Source organism: Xiphias gladius, chromosome 7, assembly GCF_016859285.1.
Source record: "Xiphias gladius isolate SHS-SW01 ecotype Sanya breed wild chromosome 7, ASM1685928v1, whole genome shotgun sequence".
NCBI classification, from domain to species: Eukaryota; Metazoa; Chordata; class Actinopteri; order Istiophoriformes; family Xiphiidae; genus Xiphias; species Xiphias gladius.
Genome location: NC_053406.1, coordinates 1,308,001 through 1,324,573, shown reverse-complemented (window position 1 = coordinate 1,324,573; position 16,573 = coordinate 1,308,001). Strand labels below are relative to the sequence as shown.

Below are 16,573 nucleotides of genomic sequence, written 5' to 3'. Positions count from 1 at the left end.
AACAATGTGATGAATGCTTTTTTAAGTGTAGTAAACCAAAAAAATTGAAATCAAATCAATAATTAGTTTGACCACCCTTTGCCTTTAAAACAGAACTGGTTGTCCTCGGTACACCTGCATACAGTTTTTCACAGTACTTGGCAGATACAGTTAGGTCAATAAGTATTTGGACAGTGACACAATTTTTGTAATTTTGCCTATGTACACCACTACAATGGATTTGTAATGAAGGCATCAAGATGTGGTTGAAATGTAGACTTTCAACCTTAATTCAAGGGGTTTAAAAAATAATAATATTGTATGAACTCACTTTCAAAGGCTCAACAGCAATTGGACAAACCAACATAATTATAAACATAAGCATTATTTTTATTACTTGGATGAAAATCCTTTTCCCGATTTATGGAACCCATGGGCGACACCAAATACTGAGTGTCTGCTTTTGAGACGCTTTGCCAGGCCTTTATTGCAGCCACCTTTAGCTGCTGCTTGTTTGTGGATCTTTCAGCTTTGACTTCAGTAAGTAAAAAGCATGCTCAGTAGGGTTGAGATCAGGTGACTGACTTGGCCAGTGAAGAATATTCTATTGCTTTGCCTAGAGAATTTCTTGGGTTGCTTTCTCAGTATGTTTGGGTCATTATCCATCTGTACTGTGAATCACTGTCCTATCAGTTTTGCAGCATCTGAACAGATGGTATAGCCCTATAAACTTCAGAATTCATCCTGCAGCTTCTATCAGCAGTCACATCATCAATAAACACCAGTGACCCAGTTCCACTGGCAGCCATACATGCCCATGCCATAACACTGCCTCCACCATGTTTGACAGATGTGGTATGCTTTAGATCGTGAGCTGTTTCTTTTATTCTCCATACTCTTCTCTTCCCATCATTCTGGTAAGAGTTAATATCAGTTTCATGTGTCCAAAGAATCTTGCTCCAGAACTGGGCAGGCTTTTTCAGATGTTTTTTGGCAAAGTCTAAAATGGCCCTTCTGTTCTTGAGTGTTACCAGTGGTTTGCACCTTGTGGTAAACCGTCTGTATTTATAGTCATGAAGGCATCTCTTGATTGTAGACTTTGACAATGAAATGCCTACCTCCTCTTAAGTGTTCTTGATCTGGCTAAATGTTTTGAAGGGGTTTTTCTTCACCAAGGAAAGTATTCTTCGATTATCCACTTTAGTTGTCTTCCGTTGTCTTCCAGGCCTTTTGGTGTTGCTGAGCACGCCAGTGCATTAATTCTTTTTAAGAATGTACGAAACTGTTGATTTGGCCAATCCTAAAGTTTCTGCCATCTGTCTGATATGTCTGTTTTTTCAGCAACTTTGGTGATTTCTTTACAACATCTGCTTTTGCTTTCATGTGTACAATTTACCAACAATTTGGTTATGCTATGCTGCGTATTGTATTTTTGCCAGGTTGGTTGTTTGGACTTATTAGCTGTTGCACTCTCCTCACATTGTAATTGGTTCCTCCCATCTGAACTGGGTGTTCCTGCTTGAGATGGTAACATTTTTTTGTTTTGCTCCCTTTTGCTGTACCTACCCTCTTAAACTGCTTACGTATTATTGTGGTCTGCTGAAGATTTTACTTTTTACTACTACTTTTTTTTACCAAACTACTTCCACACTACCAAAACCATTGCTTTTCTTCTCCGTAGGGGAGCAGTCAGTACCCCGACTTTCACTTTCAGCCATGTTTGCTGCTGCTGTACTTACTAAATGATAGTACATGACATAATTCTATCCTTAACACTAACCTAAACTTTATTCTAACCCTAACTCTGAAACCAAGTCTTAATCCTCAAAAAGCTCTTTGAAGTTGTGAGGACTGGCCAAAATGTCCTCATTGTGCCAAAAATGTTCTAAAAATGATTTTTTCAAACCAAAATTTGTCCATACAACCATAGAAACACATGCACTCACACACACGCACGCACGCATGCACACACACACACACACACACACACACACACACACACACACACACACACACACACACACACACACACACACACACACTAGTTGCTAGCATCCCCCATCATAATATTACCATCCAGGTAGAATTAGAATTATTGTTGAAGTTAAAGTTACAAATAAAAAGTCTGTTTGTTGTGTGTTTGTTATGAATTATTAAAATACATAGAAAGACACCCTCTCAGATTGGTTGTTGCTGGTTATTTTCTATCATTTGTTTTGCTATTTACTATCTACAAGATTTGCTGTATGTTGCACTAAACATGTGGTTAACTCCAGTCCACAATACAAAGGTGAAGGATTTGGGTGCATTCTCCTTAACCACAATGTTCTACACTGACCCACATAGGTACATACACTCACTGCGCACTTTATTAGGAACACATGTACACCTTCTTATTCATGTAATTATGCAATCAGGAAAACACATGGCAACAGATGCAGTTCAGGAGCTTCAGTTAGTGTTCACATCAAACATCAGAATGGGGAAAAAATGTGATCTCAGTGACATTGACCGTGGCACAATTGTTGGTGGCAGATGGCCTGGTTTTGGGTATTTCCGAAACTGTTTTTATTGGACTTATTATTCCTGCAAATAGAAACCGGTAGTCAATTAAAAGCTGGGTCCAATAATGACCAGGGGGTGTGGTTGACATGAACAGATAAAGGCTGGCCTCCAAATACAGGCCTGGGAAAAAAATTAAGGGTTGATAAACTCCTGGTGCCTGTCATATAATTTGCATGCCGGTTAAGCATATTGTACATTTCTACCCCTTTAATTTAATACATTGAACAATATTATTGTGCTGTTTTCAACACGGTGTGGGCACAATGGTGGCGTTTGATTCATTCATTCTGATCCATGTTGCTTTTTCATCCTTTAATCCCCCTGGCTGTTGTTGCACATGGTATGCCTGCAAATGCTTCACAGTAAAAGCCCTGTTAAGAAATTAAGGTGTATTGTCGACTGAAACGCGAGGGAGCTTTTAATTTGAAACAGTTACAGGAAGTGTTTAGTTTATGTTACCAGTGTAATGCAGTAACTTTAACAGGGCACAGGTTAGCAGATCGAAATGAGGCTTTGTACTAAAATCCGACGAATAATACTTAGGATTTGAAAAAAGGCCTGTCTCTAATACAACCCTACTTCAAATAAGGGCCTGGTACCTTCTGCAATTGAGGTAAATAAAGGCCCCGGTCGGCATTTGAAGAAATATGGTATTTGTAACCCACAGAAGACAATCCACAAATATGTACCATGATCCACAAATATTTCAATATGCACAAACATAATTTTTTTTATTTGTGTATTGTAAAATCATATCCACAAAAATACGGAGTGATTTTCAAATAACCATAACTTACTCTTTAAACATTTATGCGTTTGTGGATCCATTTGTACATGTGAAATGGGTTTTGCACATTTGTTGATCAATTCCTGTCAGTTTGTGGGCAATTTGACATTTTTTACTTCCCTCTGATATTTTTATGAATTTTTGTCCAATTTGTCCCGCAGCTTATCTGAAAAAATCCTCGAATGTGAGGTGTCCAAAGGAGGCAAAAGCAGTAAATGTAGGCTATTGAATTGGTTATTCCAGTTGTGTGAATTACCAATTATTGTGAAATCCATACATACATTTCCTATATCATATCTAAGCCTTCCACTTAATGTCCTAGCCTTACAGCACTGAAACCCTGCCAAAACAGAGTAGCTAGTGCTTCATTTTGATTCAATTATATTGGTCTGACCCTGGTCACAGTTTGAACTATGCCAGTTACCTTCAACAGGATCCCCCTTAAGTCTACAGAAATGTTAAAAAGTTTTATCCCGTAATTCTCCTCACCCACTCTAAATCATGATTAATCATACTGCAGTAGCTGTCATGTGTTCAATGAGGCATGTTAGCATAAATAGTACAGTTTGTCAGTTATGTAGTCACCACACACACACACACACACACACACACACACACACACACACACACACACACACACACACACACACACACACACACACACACTGCCTTCTCTCTTACACAGTGACATAGCCGCCCTGTAGCCAATGAGTTGTCTTATGAGCTAGACCTAAGCCTTCAGAAGCAGGCCTGCACTCTGTCACCAGCCGGCACACTGTAACCAAACACTGGCCATAAACACTGACTAGGCTAGGAAGGCAGGGGTGGGAAAGCTAGGACTAGAGGAGAAATGGAGGGTGAAGGGAGCCGTAGGAGGGTAGGAGGAAGCAGAGAGACTGAAACAAGATGGGGGTTTGGGATGTGATTTTTAGAGAAATGGGAAAAGGCAGGAATATGATAGAGGTGAGTTCCTGTGTCAGTGTGGTAGTTCAGGATATTCCCATCCCTTCCAGGCTTTGAAATTCCTTATTTGGAACAGCAGCTTCATAACACACAGGCGCACACACACTCTTCCCTGTGTAACAGGCTCGGTTCTCTGGAGGACACTCTTGTTTCAAAGGGCTCCAGCAGGATTCCCTCACAGAACAACATTGTCTGCCTGCAGTGCAATAAAAGTGATCTGCTTCATGTCACCAGCCTCTTTCCTTCTTTCTGTTCTTCTATTTTTTTTCTGCTTATTTTCTTGCTTGTAGTCTGAGACGAAGCCATTTGGTTTTTAGAGGCGGTTTCTTGTTTGGACTAGTTTTGTTAAGTTAGTTAATGCTCAACCAGCCTTCCTGACATCATTAATGCAATACAGGGGCCAGATTTAACCCTGTGTATATGTTCTTTCTTGCACGCACACTCATGCACAAAGTGGCCTCATGTCTAGGCTTATGTCTAATCTGTCTTTGTGACAGCTCCTGGTCTCGGCTCAGCCTTTGTTAGATTCATACACAGATTTAGGAGCTGCCTCTTGTTGTCTTAAGTGACTTACAATTTTATTTTCTGAGCCAATTTTTATAAATAGCACGCCAATGTCAGATGATACCAGTTTCTTCCTATTTACGGGAAAACCCGTCGTCATGGGGTATTGTCAAACCCAAATGTGAAAAGCCAAATTATTGTCAAAGTAAATTTGTCCATGTTCTCATCTCTTTTTTAGGATCACACCGCATCCTCACTGGTGTCAGTATAGCCTTTTACTGAAGGACCAGCACTAACAGATTTTGATGATTCATAATTTTTTTGATGCAGCGCAAGAGAGAGATTTTAACCAAAGTTTTTGTTTGTCTTTGTTTCCTGCCTATTAGGTAAAATGCTAATTATTTTCTATCCACAAGAGGGCAATGGCACATTCAGAAATGAATTTAACCTCAAGCTATTTAACTGTAGAGTGATGTCAAAGAACACTGCTGAGTGTGGTGATGATATCAGGCCAAACCAAAATGTGAAGAAAAATCCTTCGGGGGGGGGGGTCCCATTCTAGGTTTAATGTTCACATTTTTAGAAAATGATTTGGACTTTCTTTGTGTGTGTGTGTGTGTGTGTGTGTGTGTGTGTGTGTGTGTGTGTGTGTGTGTGTGTGTGTGTGTGGTGGTGGTGGTGGTGGTGTGTGTGTATGTGTGTACGTCTGTGTGTACGTCTGTGTGTGCGTGTGGTGGCGGTGTGTGTGTCTGTGTGTTTGTGTGTGTGTGTCTGTGTGTGTGTGTGCGCGCACCTAGGTCGTGGTGAGTGAGGACTCGGACGGAGAGGGAGTGGTGGCTCACTTCCCAGCTCATGACAAACCCATATCCTGTATGCAATTCAACCCCAGCGGTAAGACACACTTGCACACCCAGTCACTCACTCAGTCACTCATACACACACACACACACATATACACAGCCATGTTGACCTTGGTCACTTTTGGGGACATTACATAGACTTGCATTCACTTCCTGGAGACTGACCCTAACTCTAACCCTAACCACTACTTGCCTAACCCTAACCCGTACCTTTACCTTAACCACTGAACCAAAAATCAGCTTTTTCCCAAATGGGGACACAGACTTTATCCCCAATTGGGCAAGCCATCCCCAGTTAACTGGTCTTTAGTCTGAAATTTGTCCCACAAAATTAGCCTATGACACACAAACACATTTATTTTTGAGGAACAAGCTAAAGTGCTCGATGCAAGTTGGGAAGACAGAAAGCAGGAGAGATTACATCATTTCCTTTTGGATAAATGAGAAACGCAGTATAACAAATCCGCTTATTAGGTTTTTATATATATATAAAAAAAACATTTCTAGTTGGATAATGTAACCTAATTAATGAGAGGGGTTATGAAAGGCTTTGGCTATGGATGATAAGTCTTTTTTTCATGCAGGGTCAGGTATATTAACATCTGATAACTCTTCATAATTCAAAAGATCTTAAACCAGTTGAACAAAACTTGGAAAAACATTGCAAATGGGCTTATTTAAGATTATATGAAAGACGTGCATGTTTTTGAATATCCCAGCTCCTAATTCCTTTCCTCTCAGTTCAATTTGATGCTTCAATTCATCTTTACAGTAACTTATCCATCCAGATGAGTCTTATTTCAGGCTAGCCTTTAGACTAAGCTCCATCCCAGGCTTAACAAGTGTTACAATCAGTCTGCCCAGACTGAAAGTGTTTTCTACAAAACTTCTATCGAGCAGTCCTCCAGCGCATGTACTGTGACTATAAATCAGATGGCAGCACAGTTGAAATGTAGCAATTTTACATGGGCTTATTATGAGCTTGTAATGCGGAGCTCAGACAGTCTTCAATCTCAGGTATCTACGTAGTAGTCCAGTCCACATGTGCGCTGACAACATATACTTTTTTCCTTTAGACTCATAGTGATCTGTGCAGGTTGCTATACAAAGGGTGACACTAGCTGGCAGCTTACTGTTAGAGAGATATTACACATGAATGCATTGACTCATCATTATGTTAGTGCTAAATGTTTTTAATTCCTTCACATATTTGTTCTTGTTGTATTTGTGGGAGTTTCATACACACCCTATATTGGAGTACCTTCTTGGACTATCTAGGGATTAGAAGGTTTGTAGGTTTTGTTCTTTCCATTTCTTTTTCCATTTCCACCTAAGTTTCTGTTATATAAAGGTCACTCAAGTGACCAACTGGTCCTTGAGACGGATGAAAAAATCTAAAATGTTTATTTTTTTCAAAGCTGTGATGATGTACTCATGGAGTAATGTATCGGTGTGAGTATTTTACTTCAGTATGTCCTTTCCCACTTTCTTAGCAATGCTGACCTCAAACTCAAAAAGAAAAGGGACAGTAGATGCTTTGTAAGTGTGAACAAGCTACCTTGTCAGTCCGTGTGCTGGATTTGTTAGCTTGTGTATGTCCCCGTTACTCCTGTTTTGTGTATGTGAGTAAGCGTGTGTTCATGTATTTTATGCCATGTGTGTTGTGTGTGCATGTGCAGTTAATAAAGGAGCTGTTGAGTGATGGTTCTTACCCCATGACTTCCAAGCCCCAAGAATCCTTCACTTACCCAGACTTATGACTAAGCTTTGCAGCTCCGTCTGAGAAGGAACAGGATGATATTGAAAACAAAGACAGACAAGACATGGTGTTCAAATGCCCATCTTCTCCCACCCTCATCTCACCAAATATCACATACAAATAGCAACTAATTTCAGTACGATTAATGGCACAAAATCTGCTTTAAAGTACATTGAAATACTTAAAATGTGGCTCAGGAAATGTTTTCTTCTATTAACTAATGAGATTCTTTTTAATATCTACCAGTTGTAGCCCTTCAGTTTCTTAAAGAACTAAACATAGTGCTAAAAGTTTAAATAACTAATGGTGATATTGACATCTGTAGAAGGTGCCTTTGTTTCTCTCAACCTTACAGGTTTTACCTCTCGGATATTCATTCATAGAGAGACAATGCTCAAAAGGAAAGTTCAGAATAAACACTTAAAGTGGACATTGATTTGTTGCTGATCTAACATTGTGGATCGCGTCCAACTGCTCTGAAGCACAATGCATCACTGTTAGTGATATGATGTAATGTGAATTCAGTCATCCAATCAGATATTTTGAGTTGCCAACACTGCAACAGTTTTCATAATCATTCGGTAACCAGTGACAGGGTGTTGCCTAACTAGCCATTGAGAGTTGTAAGAAACATTAAAACAGAAAAGATGCTATCAAGTACCTGTAAAGCTGAATTTGTACAGTGTGAACTGTAAACTACAAACTACACATTTAGAAATTGAGTAATGTTTGTTCATATAGTAAATTCGAACAAACCATTTATTTTGTTTCGCACATATACGGTAACACGAGTAGCCAACAGTTTAGATGGAAGAATTGGAGGTATGACTTTGTTGTTGTTAACGGATGAGCCACACACAGAAGGACATTTCTTAAAGGACAGGTCCGTGATTTTTCAAGTCTGTTTAAAAAAATTGTCTAGTTCCCATATGAACATTGCAATAGCTTTTGCTTGCTGTAATCATTCCTCCTGTTCATCCTAGCCCTGAAGAGACCCATTCCCAAATCAATTTCATTGTAAGTAGTGGAAGGCAAAATGCATAGTCCTTGTTCTGTGTAAAAACACATTCCTACGGTTATCTGTAGCTAATATGAGGCTTCAGCTGTCGGTTTAAGACAAATTATTATTTGACATTTTCCAAAGTTTCAGTCTTTTTGGTACAAAATTCCTTCTTTGTGTTACTGTCCTTCCATCACAGCTCAGGAGGGAAAGACTGTGCAGGGAAGCTCAATTTTTTGGTGAACTACTACTATCTAACAAGGTTGCTAGTGGAGAAAAAAACAGAGCTCCGAGGAAAATGAATAATGTTGTTACATTTAGAGGCGGCTAGTTCAGACCCAAGTCTTTTTGGTCAGCTTCATTTCAACAAAAAAGTGCGATTAATGGTGTCATCAGTGACATTCATCTCTTATAGAAGTACACTCTCAGCATAGCAAAGTGCAGTGCATCTGGTGGTTAGTTTCAGTGTATTGTTAGATGCTGAGACAGCAAGCAGACAGATTCCCTTGTGACATTTTCCACAGGGCAAGGTCAACTTGAGAATTCCAAACTCACTTTTAATCATTATGATTCATTTACTCTGAGCCAAATCTAAAGGACTAATAAATGTTTAAATTACAACCAAACAGCACTAGAAGTGTAACCAAAAATACAGATTTCCCGTTTTTTTTTTTACTGCAGTTAGGGCGTGTAATGAGATTACGATGAAGCTTAACACAAGCATAGAAAGTCATCTTTTCCACAGTTCTGAATTCAGGATTCCTTTCATCATTGTTTATTCTTTTATCCATTTTCATTTCTAAGCTGCCTGTTGTGAAGTGTCCCATAATTAGAGGCCTCTTGATTTCATCAGAACCCAAATCTTGAGTGACGGGTTCATTGGTCTGGCTCTAAGTGAACTCTTTCCAAGGAGTCAGGGGAAGTGACTTTTACTGAACTACCTTCCTGGCTCTATTGAGGCTCCCTTCACAGCGGTCAAGCTCAACATGGGAGAAACAAGAAAGATAGACTTACCAGGATACAATGATATGACTCAAACAGAGCCTGGATAGCCCAGAAGTCTTGGCTGGGAAGAGTTATGTAAGAAACCCCAGTGGCTTGTGTGTGTTGGAGCCTCTACAGAGGGCGGAATGGTGGCCGCCAGTTCTTGGTGTGGCGGCTGGCGCTTTGCGGTGCTTCGGTGGATCTGTGGATCTATTCCTAGTGGTGTAATTAGAGGGACGCAGATGAAGTGCAGTGGCAAAGCACTCTCTTTAACAGCTGCAATGTGTGTGTGCTTGTTTTCTTTCTCGTCTCGTCCTCTTCACTCGTCCTTAACGATCCTTGACTTGATTAATAGGTACGATGCCAAGGTCAAAATACACTCATGTTTTGATGGCAGATATATTGTCCAACAACTTGTGCATTTCTTTTGACTATGAGTGGCACTAGATGGAGTGATTGATCCAGCAACCATGCAAGGCAGCACCCTCTGGTTTTTTATTCTCTCAGAACTCTTTCTCTTCAGTCCTACTCAGTCTGATAAGGATCAAGTGTTTTACATGCAGTGGTGGAAGAAGTATTCACATACCTAGTAAAAGTAGCAGCACCACAAAGTAAACATATTCATTACAAGTTGTAGTCCCGTAATTAAAATTTAACTTAATTGAAATTACAAAAAAACCCTAAAAGTATTAATTATGGAAAATAGCTCATTTTAGAGTGTTGAATTATATATATAACGTTATATCATTGTAAGTGATGTCATAATGTGGAAGCAGCATTTTAACATTGTAGCTTGTCAGTATGGAGCTAATACTACTTGATGTACTGTTTGGTAGTTTAATCTATTAAAATGCATCATATTTTTAAATATGATCAAAAGGACTTAATTTCCAATTCGGTTTGGGAGCATGTTTCCCCCTTAGTTACAGTTCGATTTACTCACTGAAATCTCTGTGAACAGTATCCTGTTCAGCTGCCAAAATCCCCCAAAGAAGCGAGAAGTAGATAAAGATGTTTATAGCTGAAACAATGAGTCAATTAATTGATTGGACAAAGGACAGAAAAATTAATTGGCAACTATATTTCTGATAATTAACTGCTTAAGTCACTTTTCAAGCAAAAATACCAAACATTCTCTATTAGTTCTGACTTCTCAAATCTAGGGATTTTAAGTTGAATGTTTTGGGGTTTTTGACTCATAGGACAAAACAAGACATTAGTCGACTTCACCTTGAGATTAAGGAAATTGTAACAGACATTTTTCACAATTTTCTCACATTTTTTAGGCCACATGACTAAGAGATTAATTGACGAAATTATTTTCAATTTAGTTAATTATCAATATATTTACTAGTTGCAGCCCTAAAAATGTTGACAAGCACCTTTTTGGCTCACCTTTAATTAATACTATAAGCTCATAGCAATAAGCTTTAAGAGCTGCATCGTGGACTGTTACTTGGGTTTTGCCTCTTAGGCTACATACAGATTTCCCCACCCTCTAATGGGTGGTAGTTCTTAGTACCCAGTGCAGCCTGGGAGGAAACTGTAAAGACCTTATTCAGGGCTGAAAAAGCATTCCCACCTCTTTTGCATGATTTTCAGCTACAACAAAATCATTTAATCTACATTTTGATTTACTGTACAGTTGACAATGTATAATTATAACTTTTTACTAAAAAGATACTAGAATTGAACATCAGTTGAAGATAAGGGAGTGAAGCACTCTTTTAAGTAAAGATGCAATTACAATATTATTTATCATTAAGTATCAGGTGTCAAAGAAATTAAATAGGATACGATTACACAGTATTAGTATTTTTATTTTGTTTATTTTACAGTTTTTGTTTTTATAATAGCATTTTTTGTTAGACTGCAGGTTTTATGGAAAGCACAATGAACAATTTAAAGTGTTTCATAGTTTATTACACTGATTCATTTCCTGACCATAGATGATGAAAATTATGTGAAAAATCTCTCTGTGCACGTTTTACTCTGCTTTTGTGTGTCTTGTGCCTAGCCTTTACTGTAGCCTTTACAGACGGCATTCAATTCAGACTTGTGCCATGTTGAAAGTCCAAGGTACTAGGATTGCCATAATGACTTTTAAATAAATGGAAACTGAACACTCAATCATACAGTAGAAATTGTTGTCACATTTACGTAAGAGATGTATGTGGGAAAGAGCCTTTAATCTTCTAAGTAACTTGTAACTACAGCTATCAAATAAATGTAATGGAGTAAAAGGTACAAAATTTCTCCCTAAAATTTAACGGAGTAGAAGTATATAGTAGCAGAACAATATTCAATATAGAAACAATACAAGTAGCTAAAAAATGTTCAGTACTTTAGTAAATGTATTTAGTTACTAGTTTCCACCACTGCAGAAAAGTAGTGGTTACTCTAGAATTGTGGGTTTGGTCAGCTTCTCTTAAACCCATAACACTGTGTAAACTTGGGTACTGTCAGGCAACCCTGTCTCCTAGAAATTATGTTTATATATTACAAAATAGTTTTCCCAATTCCCAGTTACATACATCTAGCCACATAATCGCTGGCTGGATTATGTTCAGAAGCAACATCCTCATTATGTTAATAGAAAATGTAATCCGATTGCTATTACGTTTCCTTCAAAACATATCTTATTGCATGTATTTTGACCATGAATCAGTCAAATAATTTGTGTTTAATGTGGATACAGGTATACTTCCACGCTTGTGCTGTGAACAGTCTCTTTCATTACCTTTTTCAGTCTCACAAAACCGTTATGCTGCTGCAGATTCCCAACTTGATTTTTGTGCAGCTGTCTAAATGTTCTGAATATGGAAGTTTTGAATACCCCATAAAAGCCAGGAGTAATGGCAGATGAATCAAGACTGAATCTCTCTCCACACGAAACTGTCCCATGAACCATATCCCTGGTTTAGTAACAGGCCAGTCTAATGAATAGCCTGGCCCGTTGAGCCTGACCATTGAGGCAGCTGTGCCATGAAGGCAGCTCTCCGTGGTGTAATAACTCTGTCTCTACATCTTACTGATGTGTGAAAGAAACCAGGCTGTCTCTGAAAAACCCTGGACCCACACGCACACGTTGAACATGAGGGGAATTCCCACACACAAGCAGCAGCTTCACTCGGCCACACATTTATAGCCACGCATTTAGCATGGATTGAGTTGTGCTTTCACACCAAGACAGTAATTAGCACTTACAGTCAGCTCTGATGTGATTTACAACAGCTACTTTTCAGTATTTTGACAGGGGACAACATTGGTTGTTATCTGACTCAACATATTACCAATACTAATGTTGTTGGGTGATCTTAATGATAATGCTAATGGCAATCATTATGTCTCATTTTTAGTGACGTGTATAGTGTTTGACATTTTTGCCTTCTTTCTGAGTTCTGCGCTCTCAGTGCCCTTCTAGGTGGGATATGGATTCACCAGTGGACATGGTGCGGTTTCCTATTATGGAATAAATCAACATCAATGAATAGCTTGACAGCCCTCAAAGGACCAATTCATCCAATAATTTAAAAAAAAAAGTTTCAATAGTTTTTGGATGAACATATAAGGCAAACCTTCAACTAAGACCCTGTACTTAATTTTTAATTATTCCGCATACCCACTGGTGGAATTTGTAAAAATTACCTAATTCTATATTATGAAGCGGGCTATTAAGCACAATCAGAAAGCACTCGGCTCTGTGTGACCTATGACTTTTACTGCTTGCTTTTGTACCGAGTTAGTTGTTAACGTTATAAGTCCCCTATTTCTAACTTCCTGGCCATGAACCAGAAACCATTTACAGAATCTGTGCTTGTGGGGCACAAGAGAAATATATGATTCTGCAAAGTTAAATAATAATTATATAACTTTATAGGCTAATATAGGTTACCCCACCCACACAACCACCCCATTTGTTGGGTACTGCAATAACATTGTCAACGTAATGATGGTCTGACATGCAGAGCAGAGCATTACTTTAATAACTTTGATAGAGAAGAGGAACACCAGCCTTTTGCGTTTATATTTTTAAATATTACTGAATTATATTCATTACTGAACATATGGTCAAGAAACTCAGACAAATGGATCCTCAGCCACAAGTGGGATTCAGTATTGGGAATCTGATGGTATAATTGTGATCAAGTAGTGTCTGTAGTGTAGTGTTTCTCCAATGGGGTTTATGGATATATTTCAGCCATGTTATATTGGTGAAATGTTACATTGGAGAAACATGTCCTACCTGTGTTTATTCATTTATCAACTTAAAACAGTTCCATTATTCAGACACAGCATCCCAACGACAAGAACATGTGAACTCATAGTTCATTTCCTGAGTCTCTGCACGTAAAACCAGCACTGAGCAGAAGTGTTGAATAGCCGTGAAAAGCAAGGTTTTTGTCTTTTGCCTCTGTGGATGTCTGCGTAATTGCACTGTAAACAGCATTTTAGCTAGATAAGAAACATAGATGCAAAATTATGCACTGCCAGACAATCTAACTCTGGTTATCAAAAAGACCAATAAAATTTTTGAAATATTAGCCATGTCAGATGCACGTGAAAAAGTGAAGCCCACAACAGAGACATCACCACGAGGTGATGATATCCATCCACTGACAGTGAGAAACACTGAATAAACAAGTATCTACAAAGTGGCTGCATTTTATGTTAATGAGTGTTGAAGGCAGATTACTTACATTAGTCCAGTCTAACCCCAAAAAGCAGAGTAAAATAATAATGTAAAAGAAAGAATTATCTGTGATAAAGAGGTAACATGGCCAGAGCTAAGGAGAGTAAGTGGGCCAGGCAGTGACCATGACTCAGGGCCTCTGGAAATCTTGGCTGAGAAAGACTAGCCGGCTCCCATCATGCCTTACGCTCACCAACACAGCAGACACCTCAGCAGTGTGGAGTCATTCACATCCCACACACTGTGGTAACACGCAGGTAATTTGTAACTTCTTTACAGTATGCGCATATGTGGGTGGTTTGGTGGGGAAGAGGTGAGTCGTTAAGTTTCTTGTTCCCATGAATTGAGGACTGGTTTCTTTGTTTTGGCAGCAGTGTCCATGGAAAGGATTTAGAGATTAGTGACATGGCCTAAAAATCTCAATTTGCAATTTTATTTCATTTTTGATTTGCTTTATACAAATTAAACCTACATTTTCATTTATACATACTATAAGTGTAAAAGCCTCGAGTGGCCCACAGAGCTTTATTGTACGCCAAAATAAAAAGGGTTTGGATAGAAAAATAACTTACTGACAAATCTGCTACTCCTTGAGGAAGGACCAGTGAGTCAGTAGAATCAAAAGGGTTTATCCCCCAAGCCCCCCCCCCCCGAATCGTGCTGGACTTTGAGGCGATTTTGGCGTAGTGGCTACAGTCAGTGCTGTGAAATCCCATATGTTATCATCACAAATGGAGTGGCTGGAAAACGATAAATGCATTCTTCTGAGTGTTACAAATCTCTGAAAATCAGTCTTTTTATTAGAATTTGATCCATTCAGACAAATAAAATTTGGAGAGTCTAAAACAGCAGTAACAGCAAATTATTTCATGCCATTCTTGTGTTCAGGGAGTCAACAGGAAGTCAAGCAAGGTAGCTAGTGCTCATGCTCTATGGGCCTGGCAGGCTGAAAAAAGCAGGCCGAAAAGCTTTTGCAGCATATGCTCCCAATGAGAACCTTTTTCATAGGAATGAGTCAATCTGTCAACTAGATCATAAGATCTCTTGTTTAAAATGTCAACATTTTAGTCTGAGGGTGGTGTTAGAGTAAGGCTCCAAATGTTCAAAATGAATATGTTCATCCTCTGGGTGATGATCTTCCCATTTAATTTTGACATTTCTTACATCTAAGTGGAATTTTGGGCCATGTGTTTGCAGTACAAGAAAGGTCAGGAGGTCATTAAAACATTGGGCTTTGGGACATTTATCCTCCAATACACAAGAATTTCATGGTTATTTGGCTACTTGATCTCAATATTTAATATAATATATTTATTTTGCTTTGGACCAAAATGTTAAATTAACAACAGACTAACATCCTTAGCTCTTGCTGCTAGAAAGACAAATAATGGGCAACACTTTATTTTAAGTCCCCAAATTTAGCTATTAGACATTTTAGCTATCTATTTATGGTTTATAGGATACAATAATGTAGTGGTTAGTAGATGTTTAGTAATGTATTTGTTTATAACTGTAAAGCCTCCTATGGGTACCCATAAGTGGAGGCCACAGGATGATGCATGACAATATAGTAATGAATGAAAATATAGTAAAACACAAAATATAAAATAACTCTCCATAAGCAGTTAAAATGTGGTTATGGCTGAGTATAACTACATTATAATGTCTTATAAACAATTTATTGCATGTTTATATAGGGGGGACTGAAAATAAAGTGTCACCAATAATTAGAATAATACGTGGTGTTCTGTATCAGCCATTACAAGACTGCCAGTGTTTTGCGTACAAAAAAAAGAAAACCAGACAAGCACCAGTTGCATGGCTGTCATAACTGCTAGACCCTCCAGCCACTCAGCATGCACGCATGTCCACGTTTCAGTTTATATTAATGTTTGTGACTCATGATTTTGAGTTAACTTGCCAGATGGACCACAGCATTGTTAGTTTGACAGAGATTAACAAAATAATAGTGTTATAATAAAGAAATATTGATTTTGCAATACCAGAGAGTTGTACAAAAACCTAAATTTTAATTAACTGAATTTACTCATGCAGCCTTAATGGGAAAGGATGGTCTCACTCCTTTTCTCATCACACACACACAGCTCCCTTCCAATTTTTTTCTTTTAAATCAATGGACAATCGGTGCACTGTGAAATCTTACCTATGACCAGTGGCTGTGAATGTTTAAAGGGATTCCATTAGTTAACAGAAGTGAACACAGCTCTGAGAAATTTAAGAGCGACCATGCAAATGCAAGGAGCTTACCTCTGCAGCCTCACTGTCTGCCTGTTTTCTCACTAAGGGGATTAAGTGCTGACCATTGTCCCAAATTCTTTATCAGGAGATTGTGAATGGAAGCAATTTGTTTTGGGGCTTTTTAAACATGGCATCAAAAGAAGCCTGGCGTTAAATATATCTCTAAGCTGCTGTGAGAACATGTTTGTCCCATGTTGGGAAACCACAGACAGACAACAAA

The 16,573-nt window shown here is 38.6% G+C and overlaps 1 protein-coding gene across 5 annotated transcripts in view; it reads left to right on the top strand.

The window, feature by feature from the left end:
* The window catches only part of bcas3 (BCAS3 microtubule associated cell migration factor), a 391,310-nt gene that overhangs the window by 55,750 nt on the left and 318,987 nt on the right, over nucleotides 1–16,573 (top strand). For all 5 annotated transcript variants that reach the window (XM_040130737.1, XM_040130738.1, XM_040130736.1 and 2 more), the window contains one exon: nucleotides 5,596–5,689. In XM_040130737.1, coding sequence (XP_039986671.1) covers nucleotides 5,596–5,689 — 94 coding nt within the window. The remainder of the gene's footprint in view (nucleotides 1–5,595; nucleotides 5,690–16,573) is intronic.